An 18,674-nucleotide genomic window follows, 5' to 3' on the forward strand; every position below is an offset into this window, starting at 1 on the left:
TCTATTTTTGTAACTCTGTAAAGCTGCATAGCTTAATGACTCAACCCTCAGACGCCATAAAAATTAATGGAAAGTCTTCTGCTGAATTGGTCTGATCTGTATGTTCTCTTTGTTCTCTCAGTGTCCAGCTATAGAGAGGTCAAGGGAACCACGACAACCCTTCAGCATCCTCTAAAATAGCTGTTCTCAATATAAAAATGTCATGACTTCTACACTGAGTATTTTATGCCTTCCCCTGAATATCAAGGCAAGCGCTGCACTGCCTGGCCTCGCGCTTCTGTCTCATTCGCATTTCTGACCCCACTGACTGTCAAGACAGGCTTTGAACCTGTCACTTCATGGATAGTGGAATTGTTACTTCTGCTGAATGGAAGATTGTCCTTTATGAATCCTAGGAAAAGAAAGGAACGTTTCTTTACAGCTTGTTGGGTTTATGTTTGATGGCAACCATTTTGAAGCTAAGCCAGAAGTCAAAACATCAGCCTGATTCCTGGCAGAAATACATTGCTAGCAAGGGACAGGTAAGAGGGTCAGAAATGCTTAACAGGTATGATTATCATGAAGCGTCGCAGGTTTTCCTACAGATGCCTGTCCTCATTGTGTGAGTCTCTTACTGTAGCTAATTAAGACACAAGTCCTAGCCAGAGAAGTGCGCGCAGGTTTAACTCTTCTGTTTTGAAAAGGTTTGGATCTGATTTAAATCTGCCTCCTTAGAAAGAACTGTGGAGGAATGTGAAATACAGTGTCTTCTCTCAGATTAATCATCTGTAGCCTGAATTCATGTGTTAGTATATTTTGCAGTGCAGGGAGGTATGCTACCAGTATGAGGTTGCCTAGAGAACGATGCACAAGTTTCTCGAGCTTCTATGAGCCCGCATTAGGAAAAATATCTGAAGAGGACTGGTATCTTATTCAAAGTTGTCCCATGAAAATCTGAGCATCCCTTGCTTTCTAGGTAAGCTGCTTAACCTGAAATATCTTGTAGGATGCGTGCTATGCAGATAAAGTCCTGGTAAAACAGTGTATTTATTAGGCACAAACGTGTTGCCCTTCAGCAGATGTTCTCATTTCACCACTTTTTTGGTCCCTCCTCCCTCTTACCTCTCTCCCCTCCTCAAACAAGCCTGTTTGCTCTGGCCCACATTCTGGCTTTCATTTATGTACTTCTTGCAGCTATCCAAACCAAAGGTATTATTGAAATGCAGGGTCATGTTCCACAAATTTTTGGTAGGCGTCCCTGTTAAGATCCAACTGCCAGAAATAAGCTGCTGATGTTTACAGTGACTCTTCACACAGTGGTCCTGTGTTTCAGGCACGGAAATGAATTTTTCTCATCTCAGGCTGTGAAGGTCTAAAACATGCCTTTGCCAGGGCGTGATTGCAAAGCATTGTGAAAGACCATCTTCCCTTCATCTGTGCCCTTTCCACATACGTTTATTTTAATAGGAAAAAGCCAGACTTTTTTTTTTTTTTTTTTTTTTTTTCCTCTCCTAGTTTCTGACCCGTTCCTAACCTCCCAGTTTATACACGTGCTGTGGCCATAGCTGGGGTGGTTTTTAAGTTAGGAACCTGTATAGCTGCATTGTGTCCTGTAATCTGCATTGCCATGTGCAGATGGAGACATATGTCTTGCTAACCAGACCTGCTTGTAGCACGTACGTCTTTTTTTACGTTTTTGAGATTCATGCAGTTACATGAATTTCATGCAGTGGCTTGGAGAGTGAGCACATATATCTGATAGTCAAGACCTCTTTCCTGACATTCCTAACATCTGCTCGAATAGGAGGAGGGTATGCTGGAATATGCAGCTTTGTAATACGTTTTTCAGAATCGGAGATAGAAAAATGCAATCTCAAGTAGTTGTATTTTTGGTAGCTTTTTCTAAAACTTTTATTCCACATGGAAATTTATGCGGGAAGTATGTATGCTGTGCCAGTGCCTAGTATTTAGGTTCATATGCAGGTTCGTGAAATGTGTATGTTACTTAGCAAAGTCCATTATTCTTCCTTAGCTCATAGCATTTTTATTTTATTACTGTTATTAAAATATGAATGTATCTTTACTTAATTTTATAGCCAGCAGAGTGCCCTGACAAAACATTTGTCTCCTTTACACTTCCAGGTGTCAAATACAAAGGATTCTGCCAGCGTGTTAAACTAACTGATGTGCAGTGACCGATAAATTCTAACTTTATAATAAGTGTCAAATCATTCCAACTTGTCTTTGTAGTCACTCCATTAACAGGAATCCCAATGGATTCCTTTGGTATTCACATGCATATCGGAACTAATTCTCTGGGAATTCCAGGGCAATTCATCATTTACTCTGTGTTTTATGATGCCAAAAAATGTTGCATGCATACATTATAAGATGGAAATTTAGGAATGTATTTGACAACCAAAACCAGAAATCTGAGATAACTTCTGTTTCATGAGAATATTTTATTAAATCTTAATTTTAGGTTTAACCCTTTAAAACTAGTGGGTTGTTTACTTTCTGGGCTATCAGACTATTTTATGGAAAGGTCTCAGGCAGTGGTGAAGTCTTGGGGGAAACATGTTGTAACTTTTAATGACTAAATTAAAGCATTTCAGGAATGGTATTTCTGCTCCATATTTGTGTTGCTTATGAATTTTTTCCACCAGAGAAGATCTGTGGGATTATATAGCTGGAACACTGCAGTTTGTATGGCAATAAAGACAACTGGTGCAAAGCGGTCTTGATGGTAGGGCTTTGCTTAACTGTTAAATTTGTAACAAAATGAGAGAGTTTATTATGAGGTCTTGGTTTTAAAAATATTACCCACCTAAAGCATTTAAGAGCACATCAGCGGCTACTGAATTACTGATATATCAGTAAGAATAAATTTGAAAGCCATCTCTTTTCATTACTCTCATAAGCTGTTTCAAATATGGGACCCATCTACATCAAAATGGGACAGAGCGGCACATAACGGAAGGCTTACTATAAATTGCATTGGCTTATTTTTGGTGTTTGGTAGCTGTATGCTTTTTTCCTACCTGTGAAACTGAAATGGCGGTCCACATTCATTTAGACCCTGTTGTATTAGTATTGGAACCAAGCCCACAACGTTAGGGCTGTTAATAAGGAAGAAGAGGAATGAACAAACTGATAGGTTTAGACTTTTATGTCTGTTATCTTAAAAATCCTCTAGGTTTTGGCTTGCATATGAAAGCAAGAAAATAAAAGGAACTTATGAAAAATAACACTGGCTCTTATTCTTTATACATCAGAGTGAAATATTTTAAAAATATTAGTTATGGATGCTTTTATTTTTCTATTTTATTAATAACACTAGGGATTTAAAAAAGAAACCATTCTGGACAATTCCTTTGGCTCTGCTTTTTAAGAGAATGAATGACTTCTCAAGCTGGAGCTAAAGTTTTTGCATACGAATACTTTTAAAATACTCAACTGGAAAACAAAATAAAAATACAAAGCATACTGGTGGTGATTTTGTGTGAGACAGTTTTGAACTGTTTCGAAGAGTTGGGGGGGTCAATTTAATGAATAGACAGACAAAATGACATAGTTGAAAATTCATCTTCTGATTAGTTGCGCTTACAGTTTGATGTTATCTAAAGTAGGTCCTCTCGGACATTACCAGTGCTGTACGAAAATGAAGCATCTTCTCTTTTTTTAGTTTTGCCATATTTTTAATAGTACTTGAAGAATAAAGGAGGAGGATGGAGATAACTGCATGTAGGGATAAAATTTGAGGTAATATAAATCAGATATACAATCCTTTAAGTTATGACATTATTTCCTTATATGTAACACGGGTGTGAAATACCTGCTGTCTTTGGCTTGGGTTGATTTGTGTACCTGTGTTTCTCTTTCAACAAAAGGAATGCTTTCTGGATACCCGCACGCGTAAACTCCGAGAAGCAGCTCTTTGCCACAGAGACAAATGATTCAATCAGCATCTTCCACTACAACTTCTGGCAAGCTGAAATGTGAATGGAAGTGTCTGTATTTTTGTTCTCATTTTTCGAAGCTAGAGACTTCAAACCCCAAAGCTGCCTGCATCTAGTTAGGAGGTTGCGTGCTGCTGTTGCGGAGTGGCGAACTCGTAAAGCCAGCCACCCTCAGTCTGGTAACTCAGCAAAAGGGTATGGCATGGTTGCAAGGAGTATATATTTCAATTATCAATTCTCATCACTAAGATCTTGTGTTTTTTTTCTGGTCCTCCATCCTTTTTTGGACGTTAAGCTTGTTTTGACGCAGGACTGGTCTTCCCCGGAGAGCTGGCATGAGCTGTATTTGGAGCATAGCCCCTAATTTGAGTCCCAGGCATTGACAACAATCCCTTCTGTCAGGCAGGCAGGCTGGTGCCTGCGGCTCAACTTCTCTGGACGTTGCGGCACTGGCGGACTGAGTCGCTTGTGAATAGGGCTTTCTTTGCAGCCACATGCTCGCTGGTGGTGGGGCCACCAGCGTTCTGCTGGCTTTAAATGGGGTGCTGCGGTCAAGCTAATTTTGCTCTAGGGACAGTCACGAGCCTTCAGCCTTGTAGAGACCACCCTTAAAAAAAAGCACAGAGAACTGCAGGCCAACAGAAGTGAAAAATGAGCACTCCTTCAGCTTGGTTTGATCCATCATGCAGCACCGCTGCTGTCCCATGAGCAGCCAGTGACCGTGGACATGAGGCAGGTGGGTGTGGGAAGGTGCATGGAGGAGCACTGGATCCTCACCTTGGTTCCACCTGGCTCTTGGCAAAGCTGAAGTTCACATGGCATGTTTGGATTTGGAGTATATCACGCTGTTTCAGAGTCGTGACTTTACCTTCACAAGTTACACCTATTTCTGAGCAGGTTTACGTAAAATTTAAAGGCTTCCAGAATTGAGAGAGAAGACAGACTGATAAAGTAAACAGGCAGATTTCGTACTGTTCTAATAAAATGATGGTTTCCTATCTTGCCCTTCTATCATTGTTTCCAGCTCCTGTACTCCTAACTGGCAAAGCTTACCAAGGAATCAACAGACTCTGTGGGGAAGATACTTCAAAGTGGAAATTTTTGGTAGCCTTTAGAGAGGGATGTTTGTTATGATGGAGTGGTTGGGATTCAGATGTCATGTCATCTCTTTGGAAGCCATACAGGTTTTCTTACTGCCTGAAACAGTGAGCAAATGAAGGTTAAGTTTTGAGGTTGCTCCTTCTATTTGGTGTTTGTTTTCCTCCCCAGCTCTGCAGCACTAGTAATCCCTCCTGAGCATGCAAACCTTGTGAAAGCAGCTCGTGCATGAGATCAGCAAGCATGCCCTCGGCCACTGGCAGTGTCCAATTGCACGGGCAGATGTGTGGAGCTTGTGGCACAGGCAGAGAATCCCAAGTTTCTTCCCCAGCTTGTTGGGAAGTGTTGGACGGCAAGGGGGTGGCTGGAGGAAGACATACGCTTGCTGCTCACTGAGCAGGTAGCACTGCTGCTCTAGTAGAAAGACAGGGTAGCAACGTTGCCCTCTCAAAGATGCCGTTGTCCTGTCCATGTAAACTACACACTTGCTTAGTGGTGTGGAAAGTTGTTTGTCTGAAGCTCTGGAAAGTCTGAAGTTCCCAGAACGTTTGAAACATCTCCCCTTTGAGATCTTTGGCAGGTTGAGAGATAGGAAATACAGCAGAAAAAATACATAGGTATGTACAGAGGAGGGGGTGTGTATAGATTAGTGTAGTTATTTTGCTTCTGCTGCTGCAACAAATGACGTGCAAATTGTTTTCCACCTGTACTGCACACAGTAGTCTTAAGAAACTGCAAGCTTTTCTGAATTTTGAGAATGTGAGCTCTGCAAAACTGGAGCATTTGAGATGCCTGTTGCACCTGTGGAATTGCACTTTGTGAAACACACTCTGTACTTTTTTAGAGTTTGAGGTTTGATAGGCTTTCACTTTGATTTAAACTGGAATGTTTTTTTCCAATTTTCTTGAGGTGGTACTTCATTAAAAAGGATCTGCCTCTTCAGCATAGTCAAGAACCCTGAGAGCAGGGCCACATGCTTATTTCCAAATGGCAACAGCTTCAGTAAGGTGTGGCTTCTAATTAAAAGATTTCCTCCTAGCTCATATGCTAAAACTCTGCACTGTAATTTATGTATATTATTAGCATAATTATTTTAAAATTATTTCTTGATTGCTTAGTTTTTTCTTAATATTAAAGACATAATTTTATATTTACATGTTGCTTCTATTAACAGCAACAGTGAAGTAACACTCTGCAGTGTATTCTTGTTCTTCTCAGAACATGCAGTGTGGATTGTTACCTTTTAAAGACTGTATACAATAACATATATACTCTTTCATAAATTAGACAAAGAAACAAAATTACTCCATCCCATCTTTTGGACCTATTTTGTGTGTGTATATTGTACCAAAAAAATTGTTAATTTACCCTGCCCACCGCCTCGCCCCGCCCTCTGTGGCATACATATCTGAGGTTTAGAAGGATTTCTCATGCCACTTAAAATCCAGCCTGATTTTTGTTTTGTATTTTTTCCCTTATTTATCTATCATTTTAAAAGTATGACTTTTGACTGTAATTAAGAGATGATTACAACTAGATTCCTGGCTATAGCCATTTTATTAACAGGGTAGCAATCCTGCCTAGTAAAGAAGACGCTTGGGACTGAGCAAACCATGTTTCCGCCTGCTGTATATCTTGAAAGATAAACTGGAAGTGTGTCTTTGGGGTGGCATAAATTTGCCTGTTAAAGTAATTTGGCTGGAATTGTTTGCAATCCGGCTGATTGTGCTTATAAGCAAGAAGTTTAATGTTTTAAATTGCTGTTAGTCATTGCCAATGAAAGCAGGGCTACTCCCAGTAAATAAGGTCAGTGAAACGTATGTAGTCAGAGGTTATTGGATGAGTGGTCAGCTGCTTGGGAGAATGAGGTGGAATATGAATATATGTGGGTGGGAGGGAATTGAGGCAGGTAGTGCCTGGGGATATGTTGTTCCTCTGCTGTGCATTGCTTGTCCCTGCCTTCATTCTCTGTGTAGAAATTAGCAAGGACCCACCTGTTTCTGAAGAGCTGCTCTGGTACTGCAGTTCCCAACTGTTCTTGTGTGTTTGGGACTAGGGATTAAGAGGATGACCCCAAGAGCTGTGTGCAGGATGTGCTGCAGGGAGAGGGTGTCCCTCAGAGTTCTGGCATTACTTTTAAATTAGAGTTTTAAAAATTATTAACCTCTTTTTTTTTTCTTTTTTTTTTTTTTTTTTGTCTTCACCATAGGATGGGTCACTGGGAAATATTGATGACCTGGCACAGCAGTATGCAGACTACTATAACACCTGCTTCACGGATGTGTGTGAGAGGATGGAAGAGCTGCGCAAACGGAGGGTTTCCCAAGACCTTGATATGGTATGTAGAGAAGTTATGACTATATTAACAAATGATTGCCATTCATGCCCGAGATGAAGAATCAGTATTTCAGCTTGAAGAGTTCTACCCAGGGAAATAACTGTATGTGATTGTGTTCATGCACACAAACATTTCGGCCAACTCAAACATTAGCAGGATTAGTCGTCTTCAGGTATTTGTTATGATTCATTAAGTCTTGGAGTCTGCATTCCCTAGTTCTTCTTTAATTAGAGTACTTCTTGCTTGCACACATTTGCTTGCAAACCTCTTGGATGCAAGATAGTGTCTAACAAAAGCATCGTTTCCTTGCTCCAAGGTGTTCCCAGCGTCAGCACAATGAAACTGAGTGCTGTTTTTCAATGGCACTGTACAAACTGTTAAAGCACTGCTTCTCAGAACTCCAAGGTGCGAATACTAGTTTCAGGCTCCCAAATGTGAGCAATGTTCAGTTTTGTGAACCCTTTTCTGTTATTACACATTACAGAACCTGTAGCAGGGGACATTGAATCACCAAGTCCTTCAGGCCGGAAGGGACCTCAGGAGGTCTCTAATCCAACCTTTGGCTCAAAGCAGTGTCAACGCTGAATTCAAACCAGGTTGCTCAAGGTTTTATCTGGTTGGGTTTGAAGACCTCTGAGGATGGAGGCTTTGCAGCCTCTCTGAGCAACCTGTTGTACTGCTTCACTGTCTCCATAGTGAACTTCTATTTTTTTTCCTGATATTCTATGAGATACCCCCCCATGGCAATTTATGAGAGACCTGTTGTCTCTCACTCTCATGCCGTGCACCACTGCGAAGAGCCAGGCTCCATCTTTTTGATAACCTTTCCATAGGTACCATCAGGCTGCCAGCAGGTCTCCTTGAAGCTGTCTCTTCTCCAAGCTGAATCTCCCAGCTCTTCTTTCAGGTTAAGGGCTCGAGTCCTTGAGCACTTTGGTGGCCCTCCTCACAGAAACATCATGTCTTTTCACTTGTTGGACAATTTCCTCACTGTCCTGTAACATTAGTAAATGTTTGTCACTACTTAGGGTATGTATTACTGATTGCTGTGCTATTTTCTTTGTAAACTTAGTTTTCATAACACTCATAAAGATCACTCGTGACAGAAAAAAAAGCTTTTAGGTCTCCTTTGTTAGGTCTTCAGTGTTAAGTTTGTGTTTCCCAACAGTATCTCATATTTTTACATACAGATTCATAGGTATTTCCTTCAAGTCTTGTCTCACAGAGAACAGGCTACAGAAGGAACTATTTTTATCACTTCTGGTTTTGCTGTGGTGGTAACTTTTGTGTAACACATACAGAAACTCATAATCAAAGTATGATTAATAACTCTACTGAGGCACAGCACTGTGAAGGAGCCAGCATCGGATCTGATCACAGTTCTGCAGTTCCTCTACAAGATCAAGTTCTTGAAGATAAATTTGGGAGCTGAAGTTGTGTAATTGTGTCTTCTACCTTTGCTTTCCCTGACCCTAGCACTGACTAGCAGTAGGGAGTGGTTTGCGTCCTTTCTCTAGCAGCTGTAGCTGATGATGTGGATTACTTCAGGCTACTGTCTTTCTTCTTGGGATTCCAATCTAGCAACTGAGAGGCTTCCAGAGCTTGTACTGACTACGAACTTCAGTTACACAATGAATGGCTGCAGGATGAAGGCAGAAAGAGTCATCTCCTCTGCCCCACTGGAGTTTGCTAGTTCCTTCTTTATTTTTAAATAAAAGAAAAAATAAAATCAAATGTATTTTGCAGATCTGTTGCTGCCAAGAAGTTCCAAGTGTTAAACAAAAGGTTATTGCAGGAAATCCCTTTGTAGACAGACCCTTGAGGCTTTTGTGCAAAGAAACTGACGGCACGGAGTCATGGTTCTTATGAAAACCCCCACACTCAGCATACCTGGTATTCTGGATAGCTGTTGGTGGCAATGAAACGCCCTTTCCCAGCACCGTTGGAAGGCTGCGCCTGTGCTGGGTGATGCAGAATGCATTATGGTGGGAGACGACTCCTTTCCATTTAGACAGATGGGCCTAATTTGGCTCCCTTAGCATCTGAAGCTGCAGAAATCAGGCTGGGGAAAGCCATGTGAGCTTAATTAACTCACATCAAAGGTGCAGAGCTTCACACTGGTTTAAATAGATGTGATCTAACCCAATACAGACCAGCGAGTGATTCACTAGCTCATTCTGCTCAAGAGAAGCTATAGCTGGAGAAAGTGGCTGCATGAAAAGGCATCCTGGAGTCTCCTCTTTAGTGGCTCTTATATTGAGTTTGCTCACTCTGGTAGTCCAGTGATGACTTCTTGAACTGTCAGGTCAGAGAGAAGATATTGCAATTGAAAATTAAATTAGTGCTCAATTTTTGCTATGTCTATCACAACTATAATACAGTTTCTGGACATCAGATTCTGCTGATAATGCATGAGACTATAGATACTAGCTCACTTCCACAACAACAGCATCCAGACAGCTCTGTGTGCAACTGAAACTTGCTGTCCTCAATAAGTACCCAGGCTTGACTTAGGTACATGGGGAGTGGCCACTCCTTGTGCCTAGAATGTGTTTTCAGGTTGAGAGTAGTATGCCTGGTTACAATCTGCTGTAGGAACAGGAGTTGGTTTAAACTTCAGAGCTGTTGAACTGACCGCAAAAGTACTAATGTGAAAGACAGAACAGAAGAGCGGCTCATTTGTTGTGATGTTTTTCCTCTCTTTACAGCTTGCGGGAAGATAGTATATTTGCAGACCTTTTGAAATAGTGAATGGGGAATAAAACTGGGGGAAATGCCAGCTTCCTAGCATATCCCAAATGTGCTATGATAGCAAAACAAACGCACCAGATAGCAAATATGTGAAGCCTCAAAATTATCATGCACCAGTATTATTGGGCTGTTAGTCTAGCCTGGCTTTGCTGTGCCGTACATTGCCGTTCTAGCAGGGGTGAGGAGAGACCGTGCTGTCTATATACCCTCTCTTCCCAGTGATGGGGTTGTGCGAGACCTGGAGGTGGGCAGTACTTCTGCTCTTCCTCCCCTCGTCCCCCTCCCAATGGTTTTCTCCCTCTCTTTAACAATGTGCTAGAGCAGGGCAGAGCTGGTACACATGTAGCACTAGTGCACATTTCCAGGGCTTTGCTGGAGTGAAGGTTACCGAATCATGAGAAGAGGCTACCACAGGATAAACCAACCCCTGCACTGAGATCAGGTCTAAATGGGGAGTAAGGGGGTGAGGGGGAGAGTCTCTGTTGGCAGTTCTCAAAGCTACAGATCCCACGTGCAAAAAAAATCATAAAGCGAAAGGTATTGTGATACCGCTTTAGATTTTATAATCATGAAGGATCAAGGAATCAGCAGCTGTGATACAGCTGGGAGACTGAAGCTTGACTTTTGGATGGCAGTTCTAATGTCTTTCTCTGAATTGCAGTATGAGTGATAAATAATATGTAGCAGAAGCACGAAAGGCCAAAGTTAGATTTGAAGCTGCTTTTTCTGAATGCTCTGCACAAAGGGAAAGAGTGGATCACCCCAGGGGTCAAAGTATCCTCTAAAAGTTGCACAGAGGAGGATCAGTGTACTAACAAAGAAGTGCCTGAGTTGGCAGACCTTTGCCAGGAACATGTATTTAGCGCCGGCTTGCCCAGGTTGCCCTTTGTAGCATTTGCACTAGAAGGACAGAAATATGAACTGTTTATTGCTGCTTCTGTGCACTTGGAAATCATATTAAGCTGTTTGGGAGAAAGTGTTGATATCTTGATTGTATATTGTATTTTCTAATCAGCTCTCCAAACCTTTCTTATCAGACCATGGCCATTTCAGTCTAGATATCCTTCCCTGGAGTTGAATTTTTTAAAAAAATCACTTGGTAAAATTGTTTGGGAGAGCAGCATATCTTGTAACAAAACAGTAGCTGCAGATGAGGCTGAACACAGTGTTTTTCCAAATGGTAGTGCTGTCAAGGGTTGTTAGCTGTCCCTAACCACGATAACTGCTTTTTGCATTTGGAATTTTGCCTCTGTTTTTGTAATGGAGAATGTGCTTGGGCTTGGACATTAATGTTTGTGAACAGCATGGGAGTTGCCCACATTTCCTAGCATTTGGCCTATTCCTGTGCTCCATGTGTTTTTTTGGCTGAGGGAAAACTGCAGTCAGAGTAGATATAGTGGATTTTCAGGCCCATAATGGATGTATCACTGGTAATATTAAGCTGGACATCTGCTAAAATGCAGTTACAGCCAGAAAAGTGACTCTTTGAGGATTGCACCTTGTTACTGCTCATATCTGCTTCCTTTGTGTCTTCAGGATCGTATCTGCCTGGCTTGCTGACAAAACCAGGTTCACCTTGCCTGTCAGCAGGGCAGGATGGCATTGATATAGCTGTGAAGGAGCAAACTGCGTTCTGTTGTCTCATCCATCACTAACAGCAGCCAGCTAACTGCTGCTGCCAAGGTCTGTATTGTAGCCCATGATCTTGAAGTCAAAGAACAGCTTGAGTTTTTCTGATGGACTCTGACAGCTACGGTTTTAGCACTGAGAAGCTACTCTAATCTTTTGACTTATAAATTACATGAATTTAAAATGAATGCCACTGGAAAGCTATAAGGCACACAAGTATACCTCTTTTTTTTTCCTCCATCCATTTAATTCATTTCAATGCATAAAAGGGAGAGCATTCAGAATCTCTGTGTACATGGTGGTAGAGTGCAGTGCATGTTTTTGACAAATTGACTTCCCTAATCCCATGTGTTGTTACAGCACCTGCACATGTACACATGTGAAGTCAGAAAATAGAAATGAACGTAAAACCAACATAAGTTTCTTGCCTTGCTGCCCAACATGTATGTAGTCCTCATAAGTCTCGGCTGTGGATGGTTTTGAAAGGTGCTCAGCAACCAGTTGTTTGATTACAAATGGAGTTAACCATCTAGATAATGACATCACATATTAGTGGTATGTGTGCAGCAAGGCATAGTGGAGGAAAAGTGGCAAATGTAGAGTAGTTAGTAATTTGAGTGGTAGAGTAATTAGGCTTTAATCTTTTTAGAGGTGTATTTGGCTGATACGGTACCTCTGGTTGGCAATATCATAAGACTACTTGAGAAACTAGCCAACCTTCACTGAAGGAGACTAAAATATCCAGAACTGTTGCAGTCAGTGGTGTATGTGTATTTAAGAAATCTCCGTGGGAGTTGCCACCAAAGCTGGAGTTACCATGCAGAACATCTTTTTGGAGGCTGCCTGTGCCTGCTCTAAAGCTGGCTATAGCCACATCCGCTATTCCTTGCATTTTACATGCATTGACATCTCAGGATCCTAAAATAGATAGTGATGAAATGATCAGCTCTGCTTTATAAATGCAATACTGGCTGCTTTTACCTTTGTCCTGAGAGGACTCCTCTATATCTTGCTGGAACAGGATCCCGCTGTTTTGTTTTGTCGTGCTGGCTGCAAGAGGCCCTCCAAAGTATAAACAACATCTGAGTTGGATTAAAAAAGTATCTACAGCACAAAAAAAAAAAAAAAAAACAGCTGGAGAACACACAGATAAGGCTTCCTAAATTTTGGAGAGTTTCCAGGCCTTATCAGGCAGACACACAAAAGAAAAAGTAGCAATAAAAGACATGGACTTTCAAGCAATTTCTTTTTCCTCCAGTATAGCTTGAAATAGAGGGGGTTTTGCCTGAATATGAGGTGCATAAAGTGATTTACATAGAAAATATATAATAGAGACTTACTGTGCGTGCAGGCTCAGTCTGTCAACATTTTGAGCTTTATCTTCGTAAGTTAAATTCATAGTAATATTTTCATCATTAATGGAGCTTTTCAAAGGTAGACACAATAGAAATTCTGGAACAGACTGGCTATTTTCACTGTCTCATGTATCACACATCAAGACAGCAAAAGAATTAATATACAGAGCTAGCATTTAAGCGTGAAAATAAAGCAAGGCTTGTTCCGTACACAGCAAAGTGAATACGGTTCTTAAGCAGTTCTGAGTCCACTTAGTACTAGCAGACTAAGTAAAAAATCTCTCAACTTTCTTTAAACTAATGATCTCCTGCAGTCTCACCACTGTTTTTGTTGGAAGCCCATTTATGAATAATCCCTTAAGCAAAATCTGACTGTTTATGGGCATACTTCGTAGGCTGGAGACTCAGCAGACTGCGCAGCTCTGGTGGGTTTGGTGACCTTATCTTCCTTTCATACATTTGGAAGGTTCTTGCTTTTTGGAGCAGGATCTTCAGTTTAACACTTCTGGTCTTCTGAAAATGTATTGTTGGCAACGTTAGTGTTACAGAAAGAACAGATTGTCAAAGGTAATTGTTATTTTTTTCTGAACTGGCAATACTGTTACGGATAAAATGTTATAAATAGAAAAGATAACTCACTTCTGGTAGTCTGACTGGTAATTGTGGAGGGGAGAAATATTCCTTAGTGTTATAAATGTTTTTCTAGCCATTCTTAATCTTTTAGCATCATCTCTTGTGATTTTTCTTGTCCCTTTACATACACCAGGACTCTTACTTTGAACCTAAGATCAGTTGAATATATTCTTGCTGTGCTGTTCTTTTATCCTAGAAGCAGAGCATATCTGCTGGAACTGACAGACTAGATTTGTATTAACTCTGTGATTTAATCTCATTGGAGCCTGAGGAGTTTGGGGGAGGGGGAATTGGTTGACTAATTTCAGCTCCCTTTGTGTTTTTTTATTTTTTCCTTTCTCCCATCTGAATTTAAAAATTACAGCAAAAATGGAAATGTACAGTGTCATACTATCTGGACCATTAGGCAAATTTCATTGCAAAGGATAGGATTGTTAAAAAAGAAAGCAAATTAAATTGACATACGAGAAGGTGCATCTCTGAGGGGGGAAAAAAAAAAACCCAAACAAAACAAAACCCAAAACCAACAAAAAAAAACCAACACCAAAACACCCACACTCTGTGATGAACAGTTTCTGTGGTGTGCAGCCCAGCTTGCACATATTACTAGAAGAATTCCAGAATACCTAGCTGAGAGGCATTACTCTGGGAAGGACAGCAATGTGTATTGGCTGGGTCAGAAGAGCGTCAGACCTTTGTAACATGGTAGCCGCTAAACCAGCAGAAGAACAAACCTAGAAGGTGTAATGGCTTATTTTTAGATTACTTCTCTTTGTCCTTCAGCCTGACTCCCCATGCAACCTTTACGTACCTTCCTTTTGCTCCCAACCACTGCTCTGCAGTCTGTCTATGCGTGCTGAAGATGGTTGATGGCAACTTCAGATGTCAAGTAGTTGTTCCGCTAGCTTGCACTTCTTATGAGTCCTTGAGTAGAGGAACACCACCCTGGGTCCTCAAGGAGTAGTAAGGATATTGCTCAAGAGTGAAGTTTTGAAGGTAGTGAGGTATTCAAAAACCACACTTATAAGAACCGTAACAGCCTTGCAGGTCATCAGGGAAAACAAACAGGTCTTAATCAAGAATAAATCAAGAGCATGTTGTGATGCGAATGAGAAACACATCACGAGTATTTGTGCACATCTGGATGTGCTTTGGAACATCTGTTTCTCCACAGCAGAAGGACGTTCCTCTGACAAAGATGCCCAGAGGAAGGCAAGCTTCCATCTGCAAATTCAAAGGGATTGGTTTAGTTTCTTTTTTTTTTTGTGTGTTTTTTGTTTTGCCAGTCTGGCCCTGTGCTTCATGATGTAGGTTCTAATGCTGCACAGCTACTCTCCTTTGATCTCTCCATGCTTTATCTTCTCTCAGTGTTGTATAGGTTTCCTGTTTCAGCAGTGTTGCCTGAAGCACACAGAGAAATGCTCTGTTTCAAACAAGATGGTCTGTGACTTTTGTGTTTGAAGAACTCGAGCAGTTTGAAGAGATGTGATTTCTTTGGTGATTGATCAATCTGTTTTCCACAAAATAATAAGGAATAGCTATCAGCTGGGAACCCCTCTTCTTGACTCCCATGTGTCATATCCATCTTGATTTATATTTGTAAGTTTCCCCCAGCAGTTTAGATTGCAGCTGTATCTTACATAAGGGAACAAAGTAATTTGGGATTACTACATCCAGATTTTCCCTGACTCTAAGTCTTTTTTGGCTGTTCAAGCAAATGGAGTTGGAGAAGGCAATAATCCTGTAAAAAAAAAAAAAAAAAAAAATATATATATGTATGAAAATGAATGGGTAATATTTTGCAAAAGTATTCAATTTCAGTAGCTTATCAGAGGGATGAATTTCTTGTGTTGCTGGGCATGGTGAACAAAATCAGTCATGGATTAGAAACTAATTAAAGAAGAAAGACTTGACATGATTAGCAAAATTTGGAATTCATAAGTTCCTTACAAAACACATACCGGTAATTTTCTGCTTATGTCTGTGTCTTTTGCCTGTTGCTGTTGAAGTTCCTGATAAGACTACAATTATAATAATTTGGTTTGGGTTCCATGTGAAAATAGTGTCAGTATGCTTGTGTACCCAGGCTCATTTAAGGATGTAAAGAAGGCAGTGTTTGTAGGAATAATGTCTTATTAAATCAATGGATATAGCTGTGGAAAAATAGACAAGCTTTTCATCATATAAGGCTTTATTCACAAGCCATCCAGATAAATTAGGAAAATAGCAAAAGAAAAATCAGAATTTGGAAGCTTCCTTTAGGACAAACTAGGCTGATAAATTAAAGAGTATTTCAAAGAAGTCCATCTCCCCTTCGCCTCCCAAGGGGCACACGTTTCAGGCTTCAAACAGCTTTCTGGCTTGATGCATCCACAGACCTGTTCAGGTTTCTCCTCATTCTGGTATCCCAGCAAAGGTTAAGCCATAGTTCAAGTCCATTCTGACAGAAGAGATAGCTTTTAAAGTTTTGCAGCATGTGGGAGGTGCTGAAAGTCATGCAAATAACAAGTAAGAAGGAAGTCAGTCATCAGAGTTGCTTTATTGTGTTCATGTGGTTAACTATTGAAAGCCACATAATTGGAGCCTTCAGTTGCTAGCCTACACAGAAGCTCACAAAATAGTTTTATTTCTCCTTTGTGTAGCACTTTCCACCCTTGAAGCCCTTTAAAAACATTAATTAGCTTTTGTTGCATCCTTTGAGGTTGGTAATTTGAGTGCCATTATCCCTATTTAGGCCTTGCCTCCCTGAGATTCAGCTGCTGATGAAGATTTACTTATGTAATTCCCTAATTCCTCCTCTGTAACCAAGTTTGCAGTAGAGTAGCATGAAACTTGTAGCAAGCTCAGAGCCACTTAATAACAGACAATGTCATTATTCTCAGTCTACCTCAGTGTAGCTGTGAACAAATACTGGCCACAAGAGCTAATTAAGCAGTGTATAGGCAGTGATTGACAGACAGACTAGGTGACCTGAGGCTCAAGCATGAAGTCCAGTCCACTAGACCACACTTTAAAAAAACCCAAAAGTCAAATTTATCTTAAAATTGTGCCAGACTATTATAGCATTCCTGATCTAACATCTTTCAGAGAACTGTCCTGTTTGCCTCTGGAGCATGGAGGCCTGGTGAAGAGTAGCTCTGCTGGTCGATAGCTCACTGCCAGCCATCTCTTCCTACCCTCCTGCCTCTACTTTAAATAATTTGTCTGATGTACAGCAGGAGTAACGTTAATATAAATGCAGAGGGCCGTGGTGCTTCACTGTGGAGCAGGCTTACATTTCTTCAACCATGCATTAGTTTCCCTGGAATAATGTTAGCTGGTGATGGCTGAAAAAAATGTTATTTCATTACCTCCCAAACTAAGTATTTCATTTTGAACACCTGTGGGAAAGTATGAGAAATGAGGGGCATGGTGTGCAAAGTAGTAGGAGGTGGTGGTTTGATCCAGCAGTGTAGAAAACCAAATTTTGGTTCTCACCTCTGCCTGAGGAAACTTCAACTCTTATCTCCTATCTTGAAGCAGAGAGATCTGCAATTTAATATTCTGTAATCTTCTTAACCTTATCTGTTGATCAATGCTATTCACATATATAAACAGTTCCTGGTGTAGCAATGGGAATACCGGTGTCTCGTCTTCCAGGTAGGCATCTTCTCTGCAAAGCTAGTGAATCTTTTATTCTTTACTTGCAGGTTGAATAATTTAAATATTTTAAATGGAGGAACAGAGTAGGAATATGAATCTCAGCCTAATGGTTTTTGGCTCCTTTTTTATTATTTTACATGTTTTGGTTACTTCACATCAGAATGATACTCTAAAAAGGAGCCAAGGTGCTGACCCTCTAGCAAAATTCAAGTTTATTTTTCTTGATTGCTGTTTTTGACTTCATAATTACTTTGGATAACTTCTTGTTTGTAGGATAGACAATAGCCAGCAAATTATCTTCCTTGATCTCTTTGTTTATGAGTAGTGTCCCAAGTTAACAGCAAGACTCAAACTTAGCTTAGTGCTAGGCTGGATGAGCATTTTGGGGGACTTAGTAACTTTATTTGGTTTTCCCCCTTTGAACTGAGTTATGTGTAGCCTTGATGGGTTAATTTTGTTGTGGCTATTGAATTGCAAGTGGTACCTGTAAACTTACACCTTACTTAAACTTGCAGATGTCTTATGGCAGTCATCCTGACTTACAAGGAAATGTTAATGTTCAAAATTTCTTTAAACAAGGGAAATGAAAAACCACTATGATTTGGATCAACTCTTAGACTTGTCTTTGGTAATGTGGAAATATGAAGTATCTCGGGAAGCTTTCCATGACCTGAATCACAAGGGGTAGCTAGACATGGAACACACGTTGTTAGAAACTTGTAGAAAAACAAATGAAATATATTCTTTTTAGTGTGTTACAGTTTAGCTAGGGTAAACAGTTATTACAGACGCTAAGTAGCCATGAATTTTTCTCACCAAATTTTTAGTCCAAAGGGAGTAAAGGAGGTTAGAAAGAGAGAAAGGTAAACAAATTTTGGCAATTGGACATGCTTGTTGGAGGTTCCTGCTCAATTTTTCCAATCTTGTAGGTTTTCTTGGGATACTTAGACTTTTCAGGTACAGGAGGTGACAAGCACTGAAGAAAGGAGCCTCTGCTTTGGGCAAGAGAGAGCAGAATAAGGAATCCAGCAGAGTCTGGAGCAGGTGCCCCAGGAGCTGGGACCTCTCACTGCGTTTGTCAGGCAGAGGAAGAGGAAAGAAAGGGATTTGGTTATTCCTTGCCCACAAAGGTGAGGAGTGAAATGCCAGAAGTTCAGTGAGTGTGTCACTAGAAAACTAAGCTGGGCTAAAGAAAAACAAGTGATGCACTCTGGCTGCAATGGAAAAAAACACCCCAAAAGCAGCTTGCTATTTTTGCTTATGTGAGCCCTGAACTGGCTGCATTGATTA

General features: G+C 40.7%; 1 protein-coding gene across 2 annotated transcripts in view; it reads left to right on the forward strand.

The window, feature by feature from the left end:
* Window positions 1-18,674, forward strand: part of SASH1 (SAM and SH3 domain containing 1) — a gene marked incomplete at its 5' end in the record, with an annotated part of 571,880 nt that overhangs the window by 463,925 nt on the left and 89,281 nt on the right. For both annotated transcript variants that reach the window (XM_082480255.1, XM_082480256.1), the window contains one exon: window positions 7,246-7,374. In XM_082480255.1, coding sequence (XP_082336381.1) covers window positions 7,246-7,374 — 129 coding nt within the window. The remainder of the gene's footprint in view (window positions 1-7,245; window positions 7,375-18,674) is intronic.

Source organism: Vanellus vanellus (assembly GCF_965231255.1).
Source record: "Vanellus vanellus genome assembly, chromosome: 3".
NCBI classification, from domain to species: Eukaryota; Metazoa; Chordata; class Aves; order Charadriiformes; family Charadriidae; genus Vanellus; species Vanellus vanellus.